This window comes from Drosophila takahashii, chromosome X, assembly GCF_030179915.1.
Source record: "Drosophila takahashii strain IR98-3 E-12201 chromosome X, DtakHiC1v2, whole genome shotgun sequence".
NCBI classification, from domain to species: domain Eukaryota; kingdom Metazoa; phylum Arthropoda; class Insecta; order Diptera; family Drosophilidae; genus Drosophila; species Drosophila takahashii.
Genome location: NC_091683.1, coordinates 5,706,584 through 5,726,619, shown reverse-complemented (window position 1 = coordinate 5,726,619; position 20,036 = coordinate 5,706,584). Strand labels below are relative to the sequence as shown.

The following is a 20,036-nucleotide window of genomic DNA, read 5'->3' as shown; positions in this document are numbered from 1 at the left end:
TGTGCCCGCCCAGTGCGATAGTTTTCTAGAAATGTCATTCGCCAATCGATAGCGGATCTATCGATTTTTCAACTTACGTTAAATGACACTACGTTAAATGTCACTTACGTTCTGACGTCACGTTGCCCATAAATCGTATACAAAAACCAAGAAATTCCCTAAAACTGTAACAAATTAAGGATTTAATTAAACTTATAGACTAAATCCGCGATGGCAACCGACGTGGAGCCGGCGGCGAACACGGCGGACAAGTTTTCGGCTAATGCCGAGGAGCTGGAGGGCTACTATCTTCAACTGGACGCGGGCGGCATTCCGGAGCTCCAGTGGCAATTCCCGGGACGCAGGGCTCCCTCGCCGGAGGCTTCGGGCGGATCGGGTGGCAACAGCAAGGAGCTGGAGCCCCTGAACGATGCCATCGAACAGGAGTAAGTGCATCCAAATCATATCTCTTGGGAACATCCTAACTTCCTTATAAACAGACCCCAGAAGGCCAACGACTTCGACTTCAGCGACGAGGTGGCCCCCACCCAGATGCGCGTCCGCAGCCAGACCTCCACGCCCAAGTCGGCCAAGAAGAAGACGGCCAACTTCGCGGGCGTCATGGAGACGCTGAAGAAGAAGAACGCCGAGAGCTCCTAGCACCCGCCAAAGTTTTGATCTAGATCCAGGGATCTAGCCTAAGATCAGTTCTTTAAGTCTAGAATCCTAGGATCACTCTACAAAAGAATGGAAGTCTTCCAAGGAATACCACAAGTTTGGCAGCCAGGAATGCTACTATTCGTATAACATTTTGATCTAGCCTAAGATCACACTTACTAACTTAGTAAATCGTAGTTAAAATCCCTGGCAAACCCATTAAAATTATACTACACCACATATACCTAAGACAAACAAGAAATGTTTTAGTATTTAAGGATCGGACCGGTTGGAGATCCCTCTTGGGATCACTCCACATTAAATTAAGAATATCCCAAGAGATCCCCGAAGTTTGGTAGCAAAGAAGAGCTTGCCACCTTTCAAAATTTAAAGGAAGTTTTAATCTCTGATTTTCCAAACGATTTCAAGGTTAAAACCCCACATTAAATTTAACAAAGGGCCTAGAAAATGGTCCTAAACTAGTAGAAGCACAATATAAATCGATAAAACGTAGACAAACACAGTAAAGATACACTACTTACTCCTTATATACTTAAGATATAAGACTTATACTTAAGTTAGGCTTGTAGGAACTTTAATTTTAAACTTTAATAGTTCAGTTTTCCATTAGAAAGCAAGTTCTGTGTAACTTGTAAGCGAGACAGCCTGTTCTTTAGAATTAAGAGTAGTTTAAGTAGTCCTAAGAAGTTTCAAATACTCTTTAGTATATAAGCACCTATTTTTAAGAGTAGCTTGTAGTTAGGACATATATTTCTGTTTCACTTTATATTTAAGTTCTTACCTTTTCGCCAATGGCAATATTCTCCGTAATATTGCCTAAAAACCGCCGTTTGAAGAATAGCCCATTAAGAATATACTGAACTCGATGGTAGTTCATAGCTATTAGGTATAGGTAAGATAGGCTAAAATCTGTATATATAACGAATAAAAACTGAATTTCACAAAAAGCTGTTATAAACGTGTCCGAAAGTAAGTACCAGTTATTGAAATCGACACAGGTATTCCAAATAATTAAATAAATGTATCCCTAATATAATATGAAATAGAAACTAGTAATATAAGTATAGAAGTCGTGCCGTCTCTTTCGTTAAGATGTATAATAAAAAAGTTCGTGAAAGATATCCTGTTCAATTGGAAATAATAATAGATAATAATCTATCAAGTACATTGTATGGATTTGAATCAAAGAAACTGAAAAGTTATCATATTCAAATTTGAAATAAAGATCTTATATAGATGCTAAAGAAAGTGTATTTAATCGTAAGGTCACTAGAATTATAAAATCAAAGGTTTTTCAAACGAAAAAAAATTTGTACTACCCCCATATGTACTACTCAATAAAACGTTCGCCTTTAAACACGTAAGAAAATTGATTTATTTCGGAAATATCCATTCTCGTTAACAGCAATAATAAGTTATTGTGCCTGCGGGTGTGTCGTGTTGTGCATATACCGGCTTGTATAGTGGCTGTATAGCTTGTAAATATATAATTCGTTTCTGGTTCGAAGTATTGTAGGTTAAAATGGCATTTGATCAACATTAATTGACATACCTTAGGACTATATGTGCACATGTTTGTTTTCGTATTTCGTAGATTAATCTTAGTCCAAGTTTCGTGTAAATTACCGTGTGTTGCCGTTCTCGTTGAAACCCTTAACTAGTAGTTCAATTATTATTTACACTTTATATTTAGTATTTAGTTTAGTGTTTATGCGTGGGCATTACAAAAGGTTGAAGCTCAAGCTTAACAATATTTAACAAAGTGGGCTAAAATGTATAACACAAAGTAGGTTGAGAATTTGTTTAAATATATATGCGTATATATGTAAAGTCGGGTCTTCCGCTTAGTCAAGAGAGGGGGGTTAATAGGGGGCTAGAGACGAGTTTTAGGGGGCCAGTGGTGAGCACAAGAATAAAACTAAGGTCTGGCGAGAATCCAAAAAGGCTTGCGAAGGCGTGAGTGTTTGTGTTTTGTGTGTGTGTTTTGGGCTTGTTACCGATTACAGATTACATATTACATTTTACATATTACAGATTACAGATGGGTGTTTTTTTTTTTGATTTTTTTTCGTTTTAAGTGTTTTGTGATTCTTCCGAAAGCGCTTTAAGCTTTAAGGGTTTTTGGGGGGTGACGTCAAGTGGTTTTGGGGTTCGCTTGTGTTGTTTTAAAAACGTACAGGTTAAATGCTAACAGCTTAAAAGAACGAACTTATGCCTAAATATGTGTATATCATTCTGTTGATTGCGAACTCGGATTCGCAACTCGCGCCTCCTGTCACTCGGCCTCCGGCGGCGGCTGGTGGCCATCCGACGGATGCGAAATCTTGGTGGCCACCTCGTTGGTGATCATCTCCACGATGTCGGCGAAACTGGGCCGCGAACGGGGCGTGGCGTGCCAGCACAGCTGCATCAACTCGTACATGAAGTCCGGACAACTGGCCGGCCGATTTAATCTGCAATTATAGGGAAAGTTTTTTGAGTATTTCCATTCATTTTTATAAACGATAAAATATTAAATAAATATTACGCTTAGCTTAATTAATATTTAATACAATTATAAATTTAAAAAACCTTTAATGTAATCAAAAACTAGAAAAGAAATACAATTATAAGATTTAAAGTTCCTGAAATATTTTATATATTTAATTTAAATAAATATTTACCTTCTTATAAAATATTAAATAAATTTTACGCTAAGCTTTATTAATATTTAACACAATTATATTTTTCAAAAAACCTAAAATCTAATCAAAAACTTTAAAGTTTCTGAAATATTTTATACATTTTTAAATAAATAAATATTAAATATTTACTTTCTAAAAATGTTAAAAGTCTTTGAATAAACTCTCCTTAAATCATGTAAATTGTTTAAAAGATTTAAAAGCAGAACCATACAAATTCACACAGCAGCCCAAATAAATTTAAAGGCTTATCTCTATGAAAAGGTTATCAAAGGTCCCAAAAAAATGTTGAAGTGAATAACAAAACATATATTCGAACATGAATTAGACTCGTGTGACAAATTAATGTCAGAAAAAATTGAAAATAAATTTATGAGCTAATTTAGGCGATAATCTCGAGCCCACTTACCGTTCACCGTTCATGAGGCGATTCAGGAAGTCCTCCTGCGAGGTCTGCATCGGCACCAAATTGGGCACTTCGCCGCGGGTGAACATCTCGAAGAGCGTGACGCCGTAGCTCCAAACGTCCGAGTAGGATGAGAATCTGCTGGTGGAGATGGCCTCCGGGGAGTACCTGTTGTCAAGGGAGCAAATGTTATTATTCATCCCTCATAAAAATTATTTCGATTTCCCTCACCATTTAATGGGAATATCTCGCTTGCTCTTCACGTAGTAATATCCATCTGAATTGACGAATTGCGCCAGGCCAAAGTCTGAGATTTTGACGCAATCACCATCGCCGTTGTGATCCACCAGAATGTTGCGGGCGGCCAAGTCCCTGTGGATCAGTCCCATGCCGGACAAGTATTTCATGCCCTGGGAAATAATTAAAAAAACATTATTACATTGCAGTAAATCAACTGCTTGCACTGCTTAAATTTCATTATTTGCTCATAACTTTTTAACGAATGCTTCGATTTAAAAAATTTCTTCTACATTTCGATGGGTATAAATAAACACAGCAAAATTGCATTTATACTTTTCCTAAATCTTTAAAGATGTGAGCGCCAGATCGTGTAAGGCGATGGTGGGCGTAAGAGGGGGCGTGGCACTCTGATGAAAGAAACTTGCGCTGCGTAGGAACCCCAGGAATATGTGTGGGTAATCCCAACTTTCTAGCTTTCATAGTTGCCGAGATCTCAGCGGATTAAGATAATATATATACATTTAAGGAGCTCTTCTCCCAATTTCAAGTCAAAAAACCGAACCCACTCACTTGTGCAATGTCCAAAGCGAAGGCCACCAGTCGTGCATCCTTGAGATTGGGCGCCTCGAAGCGCAGGTAGGTATCGAAGGAGCCGGACAGGTACTCCATGATGATGCAGTGCGACTTCTCCGCCCAGTAGCGGAACTTGACGATATTCGGATGAACGAGCGAGCGCATGATGCCGATCTCGCGATGGAAGTCGGTCGACACCTGCATGGTGTTCAGCATCTTGATGGCCACCTGCTCGCGCGGCTGGTCCTTGTCGTTGAACTCCAGGTGGCCCTTGAAGACGGTGCCATAGTGACCCTGGCCGATCATGTTCTCCATGTTGTAGATGACGCGGCATTCGCTGGTCAGCGTTATCGCCATCAGCATATTCGAACGAGGGAAGGGATAGTTGCGGGGCATGTCGCTCCTCTCCACCACCTCCTCTTCCTCGCCAGCGCCATCTAGAAAAATATTTAGTGATATAAGGTATATGAAAATCAAGTAATGGCTTTGATTTCCGATTCAAATCAGCTAGACAGAAAAAAATTCAAAATGAAATAGGGTCATTTCTACCTTATTGAAATAATAATATCATTAAAAAGCCGATATGATTAATGTCAAATTTATGATTCAATCATATCATCTTGATATTTTATCATTTCCTTAAAAAGTTTTATAAAAATACTGTTTTAAAATACCAAATGTAAAATAATATATAATTAATCTTAATTCATGTCAAAATTATATGAATAACTGGACCTTTAAAAAATATTAAATTGACCTGAAAATTGAAAATTTTAATAAAAAGCCAATATGATAAAGGTCAAATTTATGATTCAATCATTCAATCATCATAAATATACTGTTTTAAAATACCAAATGTAAAATAAGATAAAAAATAATCTTAATTCATATCAAAATGATATGACTTGATCTAATAAACCTGTTCATATCAATCTGATCATATGCCAATTTTTTTTCTGTGTAGATCACTGATCCCTTAGAGACACGACTAGACTCACTCGTTGCGACCGGTGGCGGCTGATAGTTGGGCAGTATCTCCGCCTTCATCGTGTTGAGGCGCGAGAAGATGTCGTGGTGGCTGAAGCGCTTCTCCTCGTCATCGGACCAACCGTCCATGATCGTCTCGAACATTAGCGTGGGACACAAGTCCGGATCGAGCATCTTGAGTATGTTGCCATCGGTGTTCCGCTGCCGCAGCAGTTGCTCCTGCTTCAAATTGCGCAGATCCTCCTTGCAGCGCGAGAATATCTCGTATATGGTGGTGGCGAAGGCCCACAGCTGGGTGTACTGATCCAGCTTGGCCGCCTGCAGATTGCGGTAGTACTTGGTGGGCACCCACGGTGAGCTAATAATGAAAATCACATAATTATATATACACAGGAAAAAAACAAACCGATATGAAATAGGGTTATTTCTACCTTATTTCATATCAATAAAAAGCCGATATGATTTATGTCAAATTTAAGATTCTCTAATTTAGAATTTGATATGAAATAGGGTCAATTCTATCATATTTCAAAAAAATCCGATATGATTAATGTCAAATTTATGATTCAAACATATCAACATGATATTTTGTCATATCATAAAAAATACCAAATTTAGTATTTTTGGAGCAAATAATATAAAAAAAGATTAACATAATCTTTATTCATATCAAAATGATATGAATAACTTGATCTTTAAAAAATATTATATTTTCTGTGTATAAACATTCAGAATTCTGAGATCTAAAACTACTCACTCGGATTCTCGGTAGGGACGCGGATAGCCGGGATCGCTGATTTTCACATCGAGCACGTACGAATTGGGATCGTATTTGGTCACGTACAGATTGCTGCACCTGATGTAGTTGTGTATGATCTTGTTGTCCTCCAGATAGTGCATGCCGCGCACCAGTCCGTGCATCAGATCGAGGAGGCAGTGCAGCGTGACATTGGGCACCGTGTGCAGGAACTTATTCAGTGGCCCGTACTTGGAGTACTCCATGACCATGGTGTAGGGATCGGCGAGCGTGAGGCCGTACAGCTTGAGGAACTGCGGCGATTGGATGAGACTCCAGGTTTGCGCCAGTCGAAAGAACTCCATGAAATTGCCGTCGCTTTTTAGCATTTTCATTGTGACCGAAACATCCTTCACAGGACTCTGTTGCAGCCAATCGCCACGCATGGTGAACATCATGCCGTCGTCGCTCAGAGATATCGAATCCGGATACCATTGCAGATCCGTTTTCGGATTGAAGATCTGCGGATTGCGCCGCTGCAGCTCCGCCTCGCTCAGCTGCAGGTCAGTCTTTTTGGCCTTGAGGTTCTTCGGCAGCAGCAGCAGCAGCAGCGGCGGCTTGTCGTACTTGGAGGCGGGTATGCGGTAGCGATCGGGGCTGTCGGCCTGAATGAAGTGCGCCACCTCGTGCAGCGAGTTGAGCGTATGCACCGCATTGTTGTAGTTTAGCATCCACTGCGAGTCCTTGCGCACGATCCTGAACGTCTCCGTCTTGCAGCGCTCCTGGTCGGTGTTTTTGGCCATGCTGCAAAAGGGGAAGGGGAAACATATTATAATCTCTGATTTTGCGCTAAAAAAAGGGAATAGCGGCGGCATCATTTGGCATGGCAACGCAGCCTGTGACGTACTTGCGCATGCAATGCAAAGGAGAAAAACGTTCTAATTTTATATACACAAAAAAAAATATGTGCAGGTCAAATTTACATTTTTAAAAATCAAGTCATATAATTTTGATATGAACTAAGATTATGTTTCTTATTTTACATTATTTGTTTGAAAAATACTACATTTGATATGTTTGAATCATAAATTTGACATTTTCGGATTTATTTTGATATGAAATAAGGTAGAATTGAATTGAATTTCATATCGAATTTTAAAGTTATAATTTTATATGGCAAATTTTATATTTTCAAAGATCAAGTCATATCATTTTGATATAAATTAAGATTATGTTTATCTTATTTTATATTAATTGTTCAAAAAATATTAAAAAGTATTTCATATGATATGATAAAATATCAAGTTGATATGTTTGAATCATAAATGTGATAGTATTATTATTTGATTGCTATGAAATTAAGCAGAATTTACCCTATTTCATATCGAATGTTTTTTTGTGTATAATTTCATGGAAAATGCTGTTGACATTTGCATCTGGCCGCAGACTTTGTGAAAAGAGTTTAGCTATTAGGGAGAAAAACGGAGACCGGAACAATGGCTATTTTTGTAGCGCATACAATATACTTCTAAGCCTGATAACGACCGTGGAGGAAGTTGCTGATTAAACGGGCGCGTGCGGGGTACTCAGGCACCCAGGCAGTTGGGCACTCACATTTTGGTGTTGATATCGATGTAGTATATGCTGTACTCTCGGTCGCACTCGCGCACAATGTAGCTGCCGCACTTGTCGCCGTTCTCGTGCAGCTTCATCAGCGAATAGGCGCCGCCGATGGGTCCGTGGCAGTAGAGGGCGCCCAGCTCCTCGAGGGAGGGCGTGCGGTAGGAGTGGCACAGGTCCTGCATCCATTTGCTGGACAATCTGCAAGGATAATGGGAAGAGAATTCGAGTTAATAACTTTGGATTTCATATTTTTTATGGAACCTAATTAATTTTTAACTTGTAAATCCTTTCCATGTTAAGATATATTTTAAATAAATAAATATTTGCTTTTAATAATGTTTATATTCAATAGATACACTCATATCCCATAAGGCACAAAATAAAAGGTTTGTTGAATAAGAAAAAGTAATAATTTCCTAAAAAATAATTAATAGTAGTTAAATATTATAATTCGTTATATTTTATCAATTCCGTGAAACCAAAGCTATATAAACTTAGTTTCGCAGTTTTTGTTTGAAAAATTATATTTGAAAACATACAAAAAAATTCAAAATTGTATGTTTGGCTCCAAGTTGATAAGAAAGAGCGAAAATTCGAGTGAATACCAACCAAATGTAGCTTTAAAAAACAAAAAAAATATATTATTATTTGTATTACATTCAAAACAACTTTTGTTTTTTTTAAGGAGGCATATCAAACTCTTTTTTTAAGCGGTGTTATCAAGTTTCTTGTTTATGCTCAATTCAACTGTTGAATAGTTTTTAATAGGAATTATTTATTTATGTTTACCCCAGAAGAATTTACTTTTTCCTTACGGATTCCGCTTACTTCTGGGAATCAACAAAGGTCAAACAAGGAAACTAAAGCTATTTAAAAAGAATAATCAACGATTGCTTGATTTTATACAAATGTTAAAAATACAGAATAGTGATCAAAAAATTAATGGTAGAGTGAATACTATTACAAATATTTTTAACAAATATTACAAATATTTCTAATGAGCTTCAAAAACTCACCTGATATAGATGCCCAGGTAGGAGATGAAGGACTTCATCTCCTTGTCCGTCTGGAACTGCATCTCGTAGCCCTTGGGCAACCCAACGATTTCGAGCCTCACTGAGGTCTCGTTGATTTTGGAGATCATGAAAATTCCCTCCACGGCGCCCACCAGATTCCACTGAAAAGGGGCAGAGGGAAAACATTGTAATCAGTTGGTTTTGTCTTTTCTTTTCTTTTATTTACTTTCTTTGCCACCGCCGATAAGACGCATTCTTACTTGTAATACTCGGAAATCAATAATAACACAGGTACACAGCCAAAAATTTCCACGAACCATTTCAAGTTTTCCATGATATTTGGGTGCTCCTGAGTAAAAGTCCCATACAAAATTATTTTCCATCACCTACAGGTTCCGCGGTATAGCTAAGAATACAAAAAACCGATGTTTGCCGACATTTTGAATTACGTGGCCTATATAATTGGACCAACCTTTATTATTTTCGGTAGGACCTACTCTCAATACATCAAGGCATTCCTAAAAAATAGTCCCCATTGTGAACCATTGCCCATGTCTTTGGAATTCGACGCCAAAGTTGAAAATCCCAAAATTGTAGAGATTTTTCTGATGGAAAAACAATTCTGTGGATTAAATCTTGAATGGAAGTAATTTTAACTATTCATTGTATCTATTGTTCATTGAATGCTTTAATTTCGGTTTAAAGCGTTTTCATGAGAACATTTTATTGGATTTCATATACTAATAAAACCGTTTTTTTTATTTCATTATCTACTCCTAAATGTTGTCAAATTTTAAAAAAGTCAAGGCATCCTACAGAATGGGAGTAAAAATTTACATTTCTCCGTGTATGTTCAGTGAACGTATTTTAGTTTCTTAGTTCTAGAGGTTGCCATGACTTATTCAAAATTTGACAAAATTTAGGAGTAGATAATGAAATAAAAAAATCGGTTTTATTAGTATAAGAAATCCAATAAAATGTTCTCATGAAAACGCTTTAAACCGAAATTAAAGCATACAATGAACAATAGATACAATGAATAGTTAAAATTACTTCCATTCAAGATTTAATCCACAGAATTGTTTTTCCATCAGAAAAATCTCTACAATTTTGGGATTTTCAACTTTGGCGTCGAATTCCAAAGACATGGGCAATGGTTCACAATGGGGACTATTTTTTAGGAATGCCTTGATGTATTGAGAGTAGGTCCTACCGAAAATAATAAAGGTTGGTCCAATTATATAGGCCACGTAATTCAAAATGTCGGCAAACATCGGTTTTTTGTATTCTTAGCTATACCGCGGAACCTGTAGGTGATGGAAAATAATTTTGTATGGGACTTTTACTCAGGAGCACCCAAATATCATGGAAAACTTGAAATGGTTCGTGGAAATTTCACAAAGTTTAATTTTGTGTTCCTGTGTAATGCTTTCGAATTGAAAGAGGAGGTGGTTTTTCCTCGATGAGATTAATATGGTAATAAAAAAAAAACAGGAAACGAAGAGCTATTCAATCTTAAGTTTAGACACTTAACATTTAAGCACCCGTCTTTTTATAAAACAAGTTCATAATTTTAACAACTTTCGGGTTATCAACAATCGCGTTATTTTGGACGACTCTCCTGAATTTAAGAAGAAATAGTACGTAATATAGGGTTATAATTAATGAAAAAATATCCCCAAAAGCACGTACGCAAAAGTGGCGAAATAAATGATATAAAAGTAAAATTAAACATGCACTGCTTGAAGAATTTCTTCTATTATTTACTCATAACTTTTAAATGAATGGTCCGATTTGAGCAGTTTCTTCTTCACTTCGAAAGGTATTGATAAACTCAACAAAATAGCATTTACAATACCAAAATTATGAAAAAATAATGCGTAATATAGTAATCACGTACGCAAAAGTGGCCAAATAAATGATATAAAAGTAAAATTAAACATGTACTGCTTGCACTGCTTGAAGAATTTCTTCTATTATTTGCTCATAACTTTTAAATGAATGGTGCGATTTGAAAAATTTCTTCTACATTATGATAGGTATTGTTAAAGTCTACAAAATTGCATTAACAATTTTTCGAAATCCTCCCTCTACCTGTTGCATACTCTAACATACTTTTACCCTACGATTAGGGGTCTTAAAACAAGTAGCATATAGAAAGAAATCCAAATCACATTCCCTTTATCAGGAGAAGTACGGATTAGAGCTATTAAGACGAATTTTGGGAAACCTTGAAGGCGAATTTAAGTTGATTCACTTCCGCAAAGGACCGATAAAGGTTCTAAGAAGAAAAAGGAGTAGTTTATGATGTACTCACCTTGAGTGTGGCCTCCGATGTGACCCTGGCCACCTTGAGTCCCGGCTCCAGTGAGTCGTGCGGAAAGACCCGCACATAGACATCGATTCCGGCGCTCGCGGATCGTCGTTTGCCCTTCTTGCCGACTTGCGGAGCACTCGTGGTCAAAGTGGACAGCGTGTTGGTGGATCCCGAGCTGACCAGCGTGGAGGTGGACTTGCTAACCGCCTGCGTGAGGCTTCCCACGATGCCGGAGCTTCCGCCGCGGGTCACCTCCTCATTGGGCAGATACTGCACGGTGCAGGTGAACTGTTCGGTGAGGTACGAGGGCGCCAAATGCGAGATCTGATGGACATAGTGCCACTTCAAACGCTCAACACTCGGGGCGTTGGCCTTTAGATTCCTGAACACCTCGCGTATCTTGGAGCCCACGAAAAAGCTGTGCGCCCGCCACAAACTGGGCGGCAAATAGGTCTTGTACGACTTCTCAATGTCCCGCAAAGCCTGATCCTGTTCGGTCTGCTCCTGGGCATCGATCATCATGTCCATCACGGCCAGTCCCGTGGACTTGTCCTTGTGCTCCGGATAGCGAATCTCTGGTATCTGTTCGGTTAGCCAATCGTGTCGCATTTGAAAGTAGAGGAACTTGTGGCTCCTCCCGTCGATGGACTCCAATTGGTTGTCCAATTCGGGGACACGGAAACGCATGCGAAAGCAGTAGATCAGCTGGCAGTTGAGTCGCTCGCCTGGGAGCGACCAGGTGAGCTCCAGACGAATCAGCGGCGTGGGACGACGCGATGTCGAGTGCTCCCGGATGCCGTAGAGCAGCTGGGCGGTGGGCGCAATGCAGAGGAGCTTGCACATCTCGTTGCAGATCTGTTCGCAGTTCATGTGCGGCGGAAAGCGTTCGTAGCCCTTGGTGGCCAGATTGAAGATCCTAATGGTGCCGTCGTAGGCGCTGATGCTCTGCGAGGAGCAGCCGCTGCGCAGCGAGGAGTTGGTCAGGCTGGCGCTGTCCGCCAGCGAGGTGCGTCCGCTGCTGCTGTCGTCCATGGCGGCGGCGGCGGCGGAGGCGCCTGGTGGCTCCAGGGCCATCAGAAGTGCTCCTCCTGGTCGGCGGTGCAGCTGGTGCTCCTCGTCCGCCGCCTCCTGGAGTCCCAGTTTTCAGCCGTTGGTGGTTCTCTTACCCGTGCCTCTTGCAGGCATGGAATCCACCTGCTCCTCCTCCAATCCTCGCGAGAAATTCACTCGCTTTTCTCGCTTTTCCCTTTCCCCCGAAATAAGACACCCAAAAAAGCAACAGCGAGAGAGTTGCAAACACTTTCGGGGTTTCGGGGATGGCTCCTCCGAGGATGTGCACCTGGCTGAGTGTCGCCTCCGAGATCTCGAGTGGCCTGGAGTGGGCGAGTGAACCGCCGAGGCAATTGCAATTGCGAAAAATAAAAAAAAGCCACGAATAGCTGCGACTCGGATTCCGTCGGAGAAATGCAGGGGGCACCCTGTGGCAGGGGCGTTAGGGGATTCTCGGGATCGGGGGATTTTCAGTATTTATATGGCGTATACTAAAAATACTAAACTATAGCGATTTGGTAAAAAATGAAATATATATATTAGGGTGGGTCGAATAAAGGTAAAGAAATTCAAAGGTACAAGTCATTAAATTGGGTTAAAACAGAGAACATAAAACTGTAGACACATTTGGTATTAAAATACAATAAATACAATCTGGTGTTTTTCCCGACATTTTGAATTTGTTTATTGAAATTGATTTATAAATGCAATATATATATATATAGGTAAAGAAATTCAAAGGTACAACAAGTCATTAAATTTGGAGAAAACTGTAAATATAAAACCGTAGACATATTTGGTACTATAATACAATAAATAAAATCTGGTATTTTTCCCGACATTTTGAAGCCTATCTCACGATAGCTGCACTGGTTCTATAAACGTTGTTTAGCATTTTTAATCCTACTATAATACTCCTGTAATATACCCAATTTATAATTAAAATTGTTAAATCGCTAAAATATCCAACATATCCAATTATGTTGAAACAGTTACATTTCAAAACCATAAAAATGTAGCACAGTGTAGCTATCTCTAAAACTATCACCCAACTATCGCTTACTATCGGCAGCTTGTCCATCCCTAATCGAAAATTCGACGTTAGCCAACACTACGCACCAGCTGTCCGAATTTATATAACCTAAAAATCAACCTTAAAACTCTAGAAATTCCCCGGCTAATTCGTAGATTGTTCACTGAAAACCAGAAAAACCAACAATGTCCGAGTTTGAGAATCTATCTGGAAACGACAAGGAGCTGCAGGAGTTCCTCATGATCGAGAAGCAGAAGGCCCAGGTGAACGCGCAGGTGAGTTTCCCCCATTTCATGGGTTTCCCAGGCAGTTAAGTCATAAAAATAACTTACAGATTCACGAATTCAACGAGATCTGCTGGGAGAAGTGCATCGGGAAGCCGAGCACCAAGCTGGACCACGCCACCGAGACGTGTTTGAGCAACTGCGTCGACCGATTTATCGACACCTCGCTGCTGATCACCCAGCGCTTCGCCCAAATGCTCCAAAAACGCGGCGGCGGCGATTTGTAAAAGGGGCAAATCTTCTGGGAATCCGGGGAATCTGGGGATCTGGAAATCCGGGGAATCCGATTATCCGGGGAGCTTCCGCCACCACCACTGTCCTACTGTTAAAGCTACTTTTAAACAAAAACAAATTATCATGTAAGCACCTTTTTTTTCCGCGGCCATCTGATTTTCGGATGTTTCCGGCCCTCTGGACAAGGAAAAACCACAAATATCCTGTACCATAACTCTACTGTTTTGACGGCCCGACGCTAGCGAATCCAAAATAAATACAACCTTTCGTTTTGTATGTTAAAAATGAATAGCTTGGTTTTTGTAATATCCTAGGAATCTTTCATAATGTTAAGTTAAAGTTAGATGTTTTCAGGTTCCGCAAGTTTTCCACTTTTTGGCATTTGTAACTTGTTTTGCTTTAATTTTTATTAAAAAAGGGTTATTTTAATAAAAACTAATTATTAAAATTATATTTAGAACACACGTTCGTTTTATGTAAAGAATATAATAAAGATTCTTTATAACTAGACCTATTTAGACCAGTTAATTTTTAAAAGTAAACCTTCTTAATTCAACTATTCTTTATTATTTAAAAAAATGGTTTAAACTGTTTATTTATGAATAGTCAAAGAACCAAATAATAAACGTTGTTTATTTTTTCAATATAAATTCTAATGTAAATTTAAGAGTAGAGTTGCCACTTGCTTGCAATTTATAAAATAATTTAAACTATTTATTAAATACTAGCTTAAAGACAAAAATAGTCAAAGAACGAAATAATAAACGTAGTTTATTTTTTCAATATAAATTCTGTCGTAAATTTTAAAAGTAGCGTTGCCACTTGGCTGGAATTTAAAATGGGGCCAATTGGAATTGCAGAGTTGCCATACAATTTTTTATATTTTTTTCAGAGATACAAAAATCATTGTAAAAATCGCAATAATTACAAATTTATGAGTTTAACAATTTTCGAGATCTTTTATTTCCATTTCCCTTATTTTTCCAGATAAATTCCATATTTTTTAAACCCCCCAACAACTTTGCGGGCTCTTTTTGAATTTTCGCCCAGGACTTCCAATTGGGATTTCGCACTGGGCGCGCCTCTGGCCACACTGTTTCCAACCAGAACTAGTGTTCCCGTGAGCAGAGCAGAAAACCGAACCGTAATATATATTCTCCAACGTGCTGCCGCTACTATTTATATTAAACATAAAATGCCCGAAGGCTGTGCCAAACGCATGTCCTTTTTGCCAGTGAGTGTGTGTGTGTGTGTGCGCGTGGAGCCTAAAATACAAAGAAATGTTCGCAGGCGAGAGGAGTGAAAAAAGGATCAAGTGAAGAAGAGCGTGAAAATTTACCTTGATTTGCCTGCAGGATTAAAAAAAGGGACATTAAACATTTTTTTAAGGTGCTTCCTCTTTCCCTTTTTTTTTGCCGTCCCTGTGTGTGTGTGTCTGTGGTGGTTGTCTCCCGTGTGTGTGTGTGTGTGTGTATGCAAGGGATGTTGTTGTAAATACAGATGATATAAAGGAAATACAGGAAAAATCAAATAATTTTGCCGAGGAGACACGTGTGTGAGTGTGTGTGTAACGGTACAGCAACCAGCTGATTTTTTTTTCCGTGTGTAGCACTGCAGTTGCAACCGCGGTGTGTATCGGTGTGTGTGTGTGCGTCAGTGTGGAGGATGCATAATTCGCAGCATCCCTTTTTTTAATGGGGGGAAATTTACAGTAATACAGTAATGTGTGTGCGAATTTTCCCCGTTTTATTCGGTGTGTATTATTTTATTGTAGTAGACTCTCATTTTTTTGGTTTTTTTTTTCGGCTAGTCTATAAATAACACGCACACCACAACGCTCGAATAATTATGCTGTGTGGCTGAATAATTAATCACCTCCTATCTGCTGCGACCCAGTTTTCCGACCGCTTCCCCCTTCGATTTCTCTCCAATTTGCCCCTTTTTTTCGGTAGTTTTTCTTTTTATTTTTTTTGACACACTCCGGTCCACCGAAAACAACTACAATTACAACCACGGGCGACATGTCAAGGTCAAAAATCCGAAACGTCAATCCGTAACGGTTAATATCTCGCTGCAAGTGTGTGTGTGCCTGAGTGCGGGGTTTATTGCATATGCTCTCCTTTTCGCTGCATACTTTTCTGGGCCTGGGTTCGCGCCTGCAGCAGGTGAATCGAAGTGTGCGTGTGTGTGTGTGTGTGTGTGCTGGAGTACTTATGTGGGTACAGTGACCGCTCGCTAAATGGGATAAACTTAATTTCATAATCAATATATTAAATCTTTTATTTAAATTCGAGAATTTCAACTTTCGATTTTTAATATGTTCATAATATCTAATATAATAATATCTAATAATAATAATATCTAATTAAAAGGTCATATCATAAAAGATTCGATTGCAATATTTCCCTTTTATTACATTTCGCTTAAAATAAAATTGAATTTTATAGTGATCATTCCTTGGAAATTCATTTTCATTAGCTAATCTTAAATTATATCTTTAAATCCATGATCACCCGCAGAATTTCCTTTTGTCAGTGATCACTGTACCAATGCTCTTACATTCTCGCACACATGTACACCGAAAAAGGACTCGGCGACCATAAAAATAGGCAATACAATTGTACTGTGCGTGTGTGAGAGTGTGCATATCAATTATACGACGTGTGTGCGCCTGAAAAATAAAATAGAATAGAATAGAAAAAAAAGTACTTCAAGCGGCCGAAAGACATTAAAAATAGGAAACAAATGACGCACATAAATTAAATGTATAGAAATCCAACTCGCACACTAAATCAAACAAAGCGTAGGTACACCGAAAGAATAGGGGCGGCAATTTAAAAATAACCTTGACATTAGGCTGCTAAGATCCAAATCCGATTGAGAAACCGAAGCAGATATTTAACTAATGTTCTTTTAATGGAAGCATAAGTTAATAATTTATTAAAAAAATTTTTTTATAGTTTTTCAAGAGGTTAAAATATATCTAAATATTCCCATTTGTTCACTCGAAACTTTTCATTTGTGTGTAGGCTTAAATATATGAACTACTGTTGAGAATTGTCCGGGTAGGATAATAATAATAATAACCGTAATAACCGGTACGTAATTCCCAAAGGTGATTGAACCCAGGCCCTCGTTAGCCCTTAGCCCTGTTCATGTTGTTGCTCTTACTATTATTATTATTATTATTATTATCTTTCTCGAAGCGCGTTTCCTAGTTTCCAGTCGTTAGCACTGTTTTGGCCTCCCCTTTGTTACTTTTTTCATCGCCCCCTTCCTCTTTCTCCCCCCTTTCGTCTGGGGGCGTTGTGTATTGACCCGTCTAGTTCTTCAATTGCTTTTTAAGTAATTCGCGTCACTGACGACGTCCACAACATTAATCAAAGTGACTTTGCCTGATGGGCTTCATTTTAATAGAGACCCAGGGATCCCAAGGATCCCGTCCTGTCTGTCAAAATAAATGGGTTCCCGGCAGTTAGGATTGTCGCTTCAGACATTTCCCAGCTATTTATGGCAATTTATTTAATAATTCTCAACTTTGTTGTTGCCAACAAGCTATTTCGAGCAAAATTACACGTTTACTCGGGGCTACTGAAGGCTATATTTAAATTATATGATCAGAATGCACATTAAAACTCATCGTGTTTTCAATTAAAACTAAAATCTCAAATTTATTATGATTCGGTTACCTGTTAATTGCCAATTTCGGGACTGCCCTAACCGATTCCGAATTATGTGGTGAATTTTATTTATTTTCTGTATAAACAAACTGGCGAGAGTTTAATAATATTGTGCACGTTTCTTTTGTTTAGAAATTATGGATAAATATATAGGTTTTTGTAGAGCACTGAAGAATAAACATTCCTAGGAAAAAGCTTACATTTTTTATAGTTTTCTTTTATTATAGCGGATAGGCAATGGAAAACTTGATCAAATGCTGTTATCTCATTTTTATTTTTTTTGATTAAATATTGTTTATAGATATATATTGTATCTGTAAAGTAAATTCTAGGTTTAAATTCAAAATAACATTTTTTATATGTATTATTTATACATTTATATTTTATTTTATTCGAGAAAATTTGCATTTTATTTTTATTTAAGTGAATAAGCTTCGTAAAACCTATTTTTATTTTAAATTATAAATGGAAATTAAAAAAAAAAAAGGTTAAATATCTCTATTTCGCGTAGAGGGTCTTCATATATTATGCTAATAATTAGTTGGCCACGTAATAATGGTGTGAAAAACATGCATCCCAAACACGTGGGCCGCATTCCCGTTTATTTGGCCAAATATTGACCAAAAACTAAGAACTCAGGCGAGAGGCGCTTCAGTTATTTTTGATTATCTCGCGTTGGCAACTTTTGAAAGGAGCAAAAAAGGCATCCGACAGATGGATTGTGTATAGCATATAGTATATATCTTGTATCTTGTATATGCAAACACTAATTGTTGGTCCGTCGAGCGACGACTGAGAATCGCTGCTCGGGATTCTCGGTCGTCGGAAAGAGAAAGAAAGGTGGCCAAGAAGAGAGACAGAAACTGAGGGCCAAAAGCAGAGCACCGTTATTGCCTCAGTTGGACGTGTGTCTGTGTGCGGTGCGGGTGTGCGGAATTTCGACCTGGCCAATGTAACAAGTTATCAAGTTAGAGCCAAATAAAAACAAACCTAAAGAAACCGAAATAAAATCAAGCCAACTTTGACATTTCAACTCTACCTCCTTTGTACTTTTTTCCTTCTGGCTTTTTCATTTCTTTTCTTTTTTTTTTGAGTGTGTGAGTGAAACTAGAGCAACTGCATAAAAAAACATTTCGCTGAAATAGCAAAAAAGGCAGCCAGCACTCTCACACAGACTGGCGAAAATATGTAAATAAAATCAGCTCGACAATAGCGATCGCGAAACAAACGGCCAGACAGCCAGAGCATTTCGACATCGCCGCGACGCTATTTGTTTTTGCCTTTTCAGTTTTTCGTATTTCCCAAAAATATGAGTGGCTGAGAAAAAAAAACCAGCCACAGTGGTCACTCGAGAAAGCCAACAAAAATTAGGTAAACTTAGTTTGAGTATTTTTTAAATATTTATTCGAATCTCTTTTAAATAATATGTATTTGATATCAAATATATTTATTTATTTTACCTTTTAATTAAAAAAAAAAAATTTTTTTCATACATAAAAATTGAATGTCCTACAAAAGAATACGAATTTCCAAAACTTTTTGTCAAGTTTCGCATTAAAAAGTGATTAAGATCTTTCTATATGTACAAACTGAAATTATATAAAATGGCCATAAAAATACTTGCACTTAGCGAGTGGCCACTGTACACGTTTCGTTGCAATCGGAAGCGTATTTGACTGCGCCCGTGTGTGTCTGCAATTTTCGTATGATTATTTTTTTTTGTACGATTATACAACAAAATTTTTGTTTTGATGAATAAATCCAAATCCAAAGAAGCATTGTTTTTCAACCGTTCTATTTTGTCTTTCGCCTTCTAGATGGTGGATGGAATTATAGAATAAACTAAATGTGAACAAAAAATAAATTTTACAAAAAAAGAAAAAAACGATCAGAGTTTTTTTTTGTGTTGGTGTTGTGTTGTGAAGAATAAGAAGAAAGACGAAGGACATTTCGATGACAGCCGAATTTCAAGTGCAATTTAAAAGCTATAGAACCGGAAGTAGACGAGGAGCCACTGAAATGTGAAATTCGCCAAGAAATCGAGAGAAAACGCACACGTCAATGTAACCACAAAACTGCCCCAAAAAATAATAAAATAAAAAAAACTAAAAGCGCAAAATTAAAAACAAATCTCCAACTTCGTTCGAAAGCCAAAAAAGCAACAACAATATTTGTATATAAAATATAGAATATATATATTTTAAATATATATATACATGTGCCCGCAGAACTAAAGGACGAACTAAAGCCAAAGCGATTTCGCCGCATTTTTCCACTCGAAAGCGACTCCAGTAAATTCTCAAAATTGCGACCCACGCTTTTTCGAGTTCGGCGGCGTTGAACCACAATCAAAGCTGCTGCACCACCGCCATTTCCGCTGCCATTTCCACCAGCACCACCATAAATAGTAGCAGAAACACCGCTTACAGAATGCCAGTGAAAAAGCAAGGTAAGCGAAAAATTGCACTTTTATTCGTCTATCTATTCCCCCCTTTTTTTTGGGTTTCTACTATACGTAT

The 20,036-nt window shown here is 38.2% G+C and overlaps 4 protein-coding genes across 9 annotated transcripts in view; 3 read left to right on the top strand and 1 right to left on the bottom strand.

The window, feature by feature from the left end:
- Positions 1 to 123: 123 nt before the first annotated feature.
- Pa1 (PTIP associated 1) lies at positions 124 to 1,604 on the top strand. 2 transcript variants are annotated; one of them, XM_070218365.1, is made up of 3 exons: positions 124 to 425; positions 480 to 662; positions 800 to 809. In XM_070218365.1, exons 1-2 carry the CDS (start codon positions 211 to 213, stop codon positions 637 to 639), a joined length of 375 nt encoding a protein of 124 aa, XP_070074466.1. In that variant the 5' UTR covers positions 124 to 210; the 3' UTR covers positions 640 to 662; positions 800 to 809. The 2 variants fall into 2 exon arrangements, with proteins under 2 accessions (XP_070074466.1, XP_017011210.1); XM_017155721.3 differs by having other exon boundaries at positions 480 to 1,604.
- A 722-nt stretch (positions 1,605 to 2,326) lies between these two features.
- Positions 2,327 to 12,712, bottom strand: hop (tyrosine-protein kinase hopscotch). Its single transcript, XM_017155720.3, has 9 exons — positions 11,237 to 12,712; positions 8,920 to 9,080; positions 7,895 to 8,101; positions 6,302 to 7,084; positions 5,556 to 5,902; positions 4,555 to 4,994; positions 3,976 to 4,154; positions 3,748 to 3,912; positions 2,327 to 3,110 (listed from the first exon to the last, which is right to left on the bottom strand). The coding sequence occupies exons 1-9, from the start codon at positions 12,308 to 12,310 to the stop codon at positions 2,933 to 2,935; spliced, it is 3,534 nt and encodes a 1,177-aa protein (XP_017011209.2). The 5' UTR covers positions 12,311 to 12,712; the 3' UTR covers positions 2,327 to 2,932.
- A 667-nt stretch (positions 12,713 to 13,379) lies between these two features.
- Positions 13,380 to 14,126, top strand: Tim8 (translocase of inner membrane 8). Its single transcript, XM_017155619.3, has 2 exons — positions 13,380 to 13,594; positions 13,654 to 14,126. Exons 1-2 carry the CDS (start codon positions 13,505 to 13,507, stop codon positions 13,828 to 13,830), a joined length of 267 nt encoding a protein of 88 aa, XP_017011108.1. The 5' UTR covers positions 13,380 to 13,504; the 3' UTR covers positions 13,831 to 14,126.
- An 815-nt stretch (positions 14,127 to 14,941) lies between these two features.
- dlg1 (discs large 1) overlaps positions 14,942 to 20,036 on the top strand; it is a 44,210-nt gene continuing 39,115 nt past the window's right edge. For all 5 annotated transcript variants that reach the window (XM_017155669.3, XM_017155653.3, XM_017155661.3 and 2 more), the window contains exons 1-2: positions 14,942 to 14,981; positions 19,335 to 19,966. In XM_017155669.3, the coding sequence (XP_017011158.2) occupies positions 19,948 to 19,966 (19 nt within the window). In that variant the 5' untranslated portion in view covers positions 14,942 to 14,981; positions 19,335 to 19,947. The remainder of the gene's footprint in view (positions 14,982 to 19,334; positions 19,967 to 20,036) is intronic.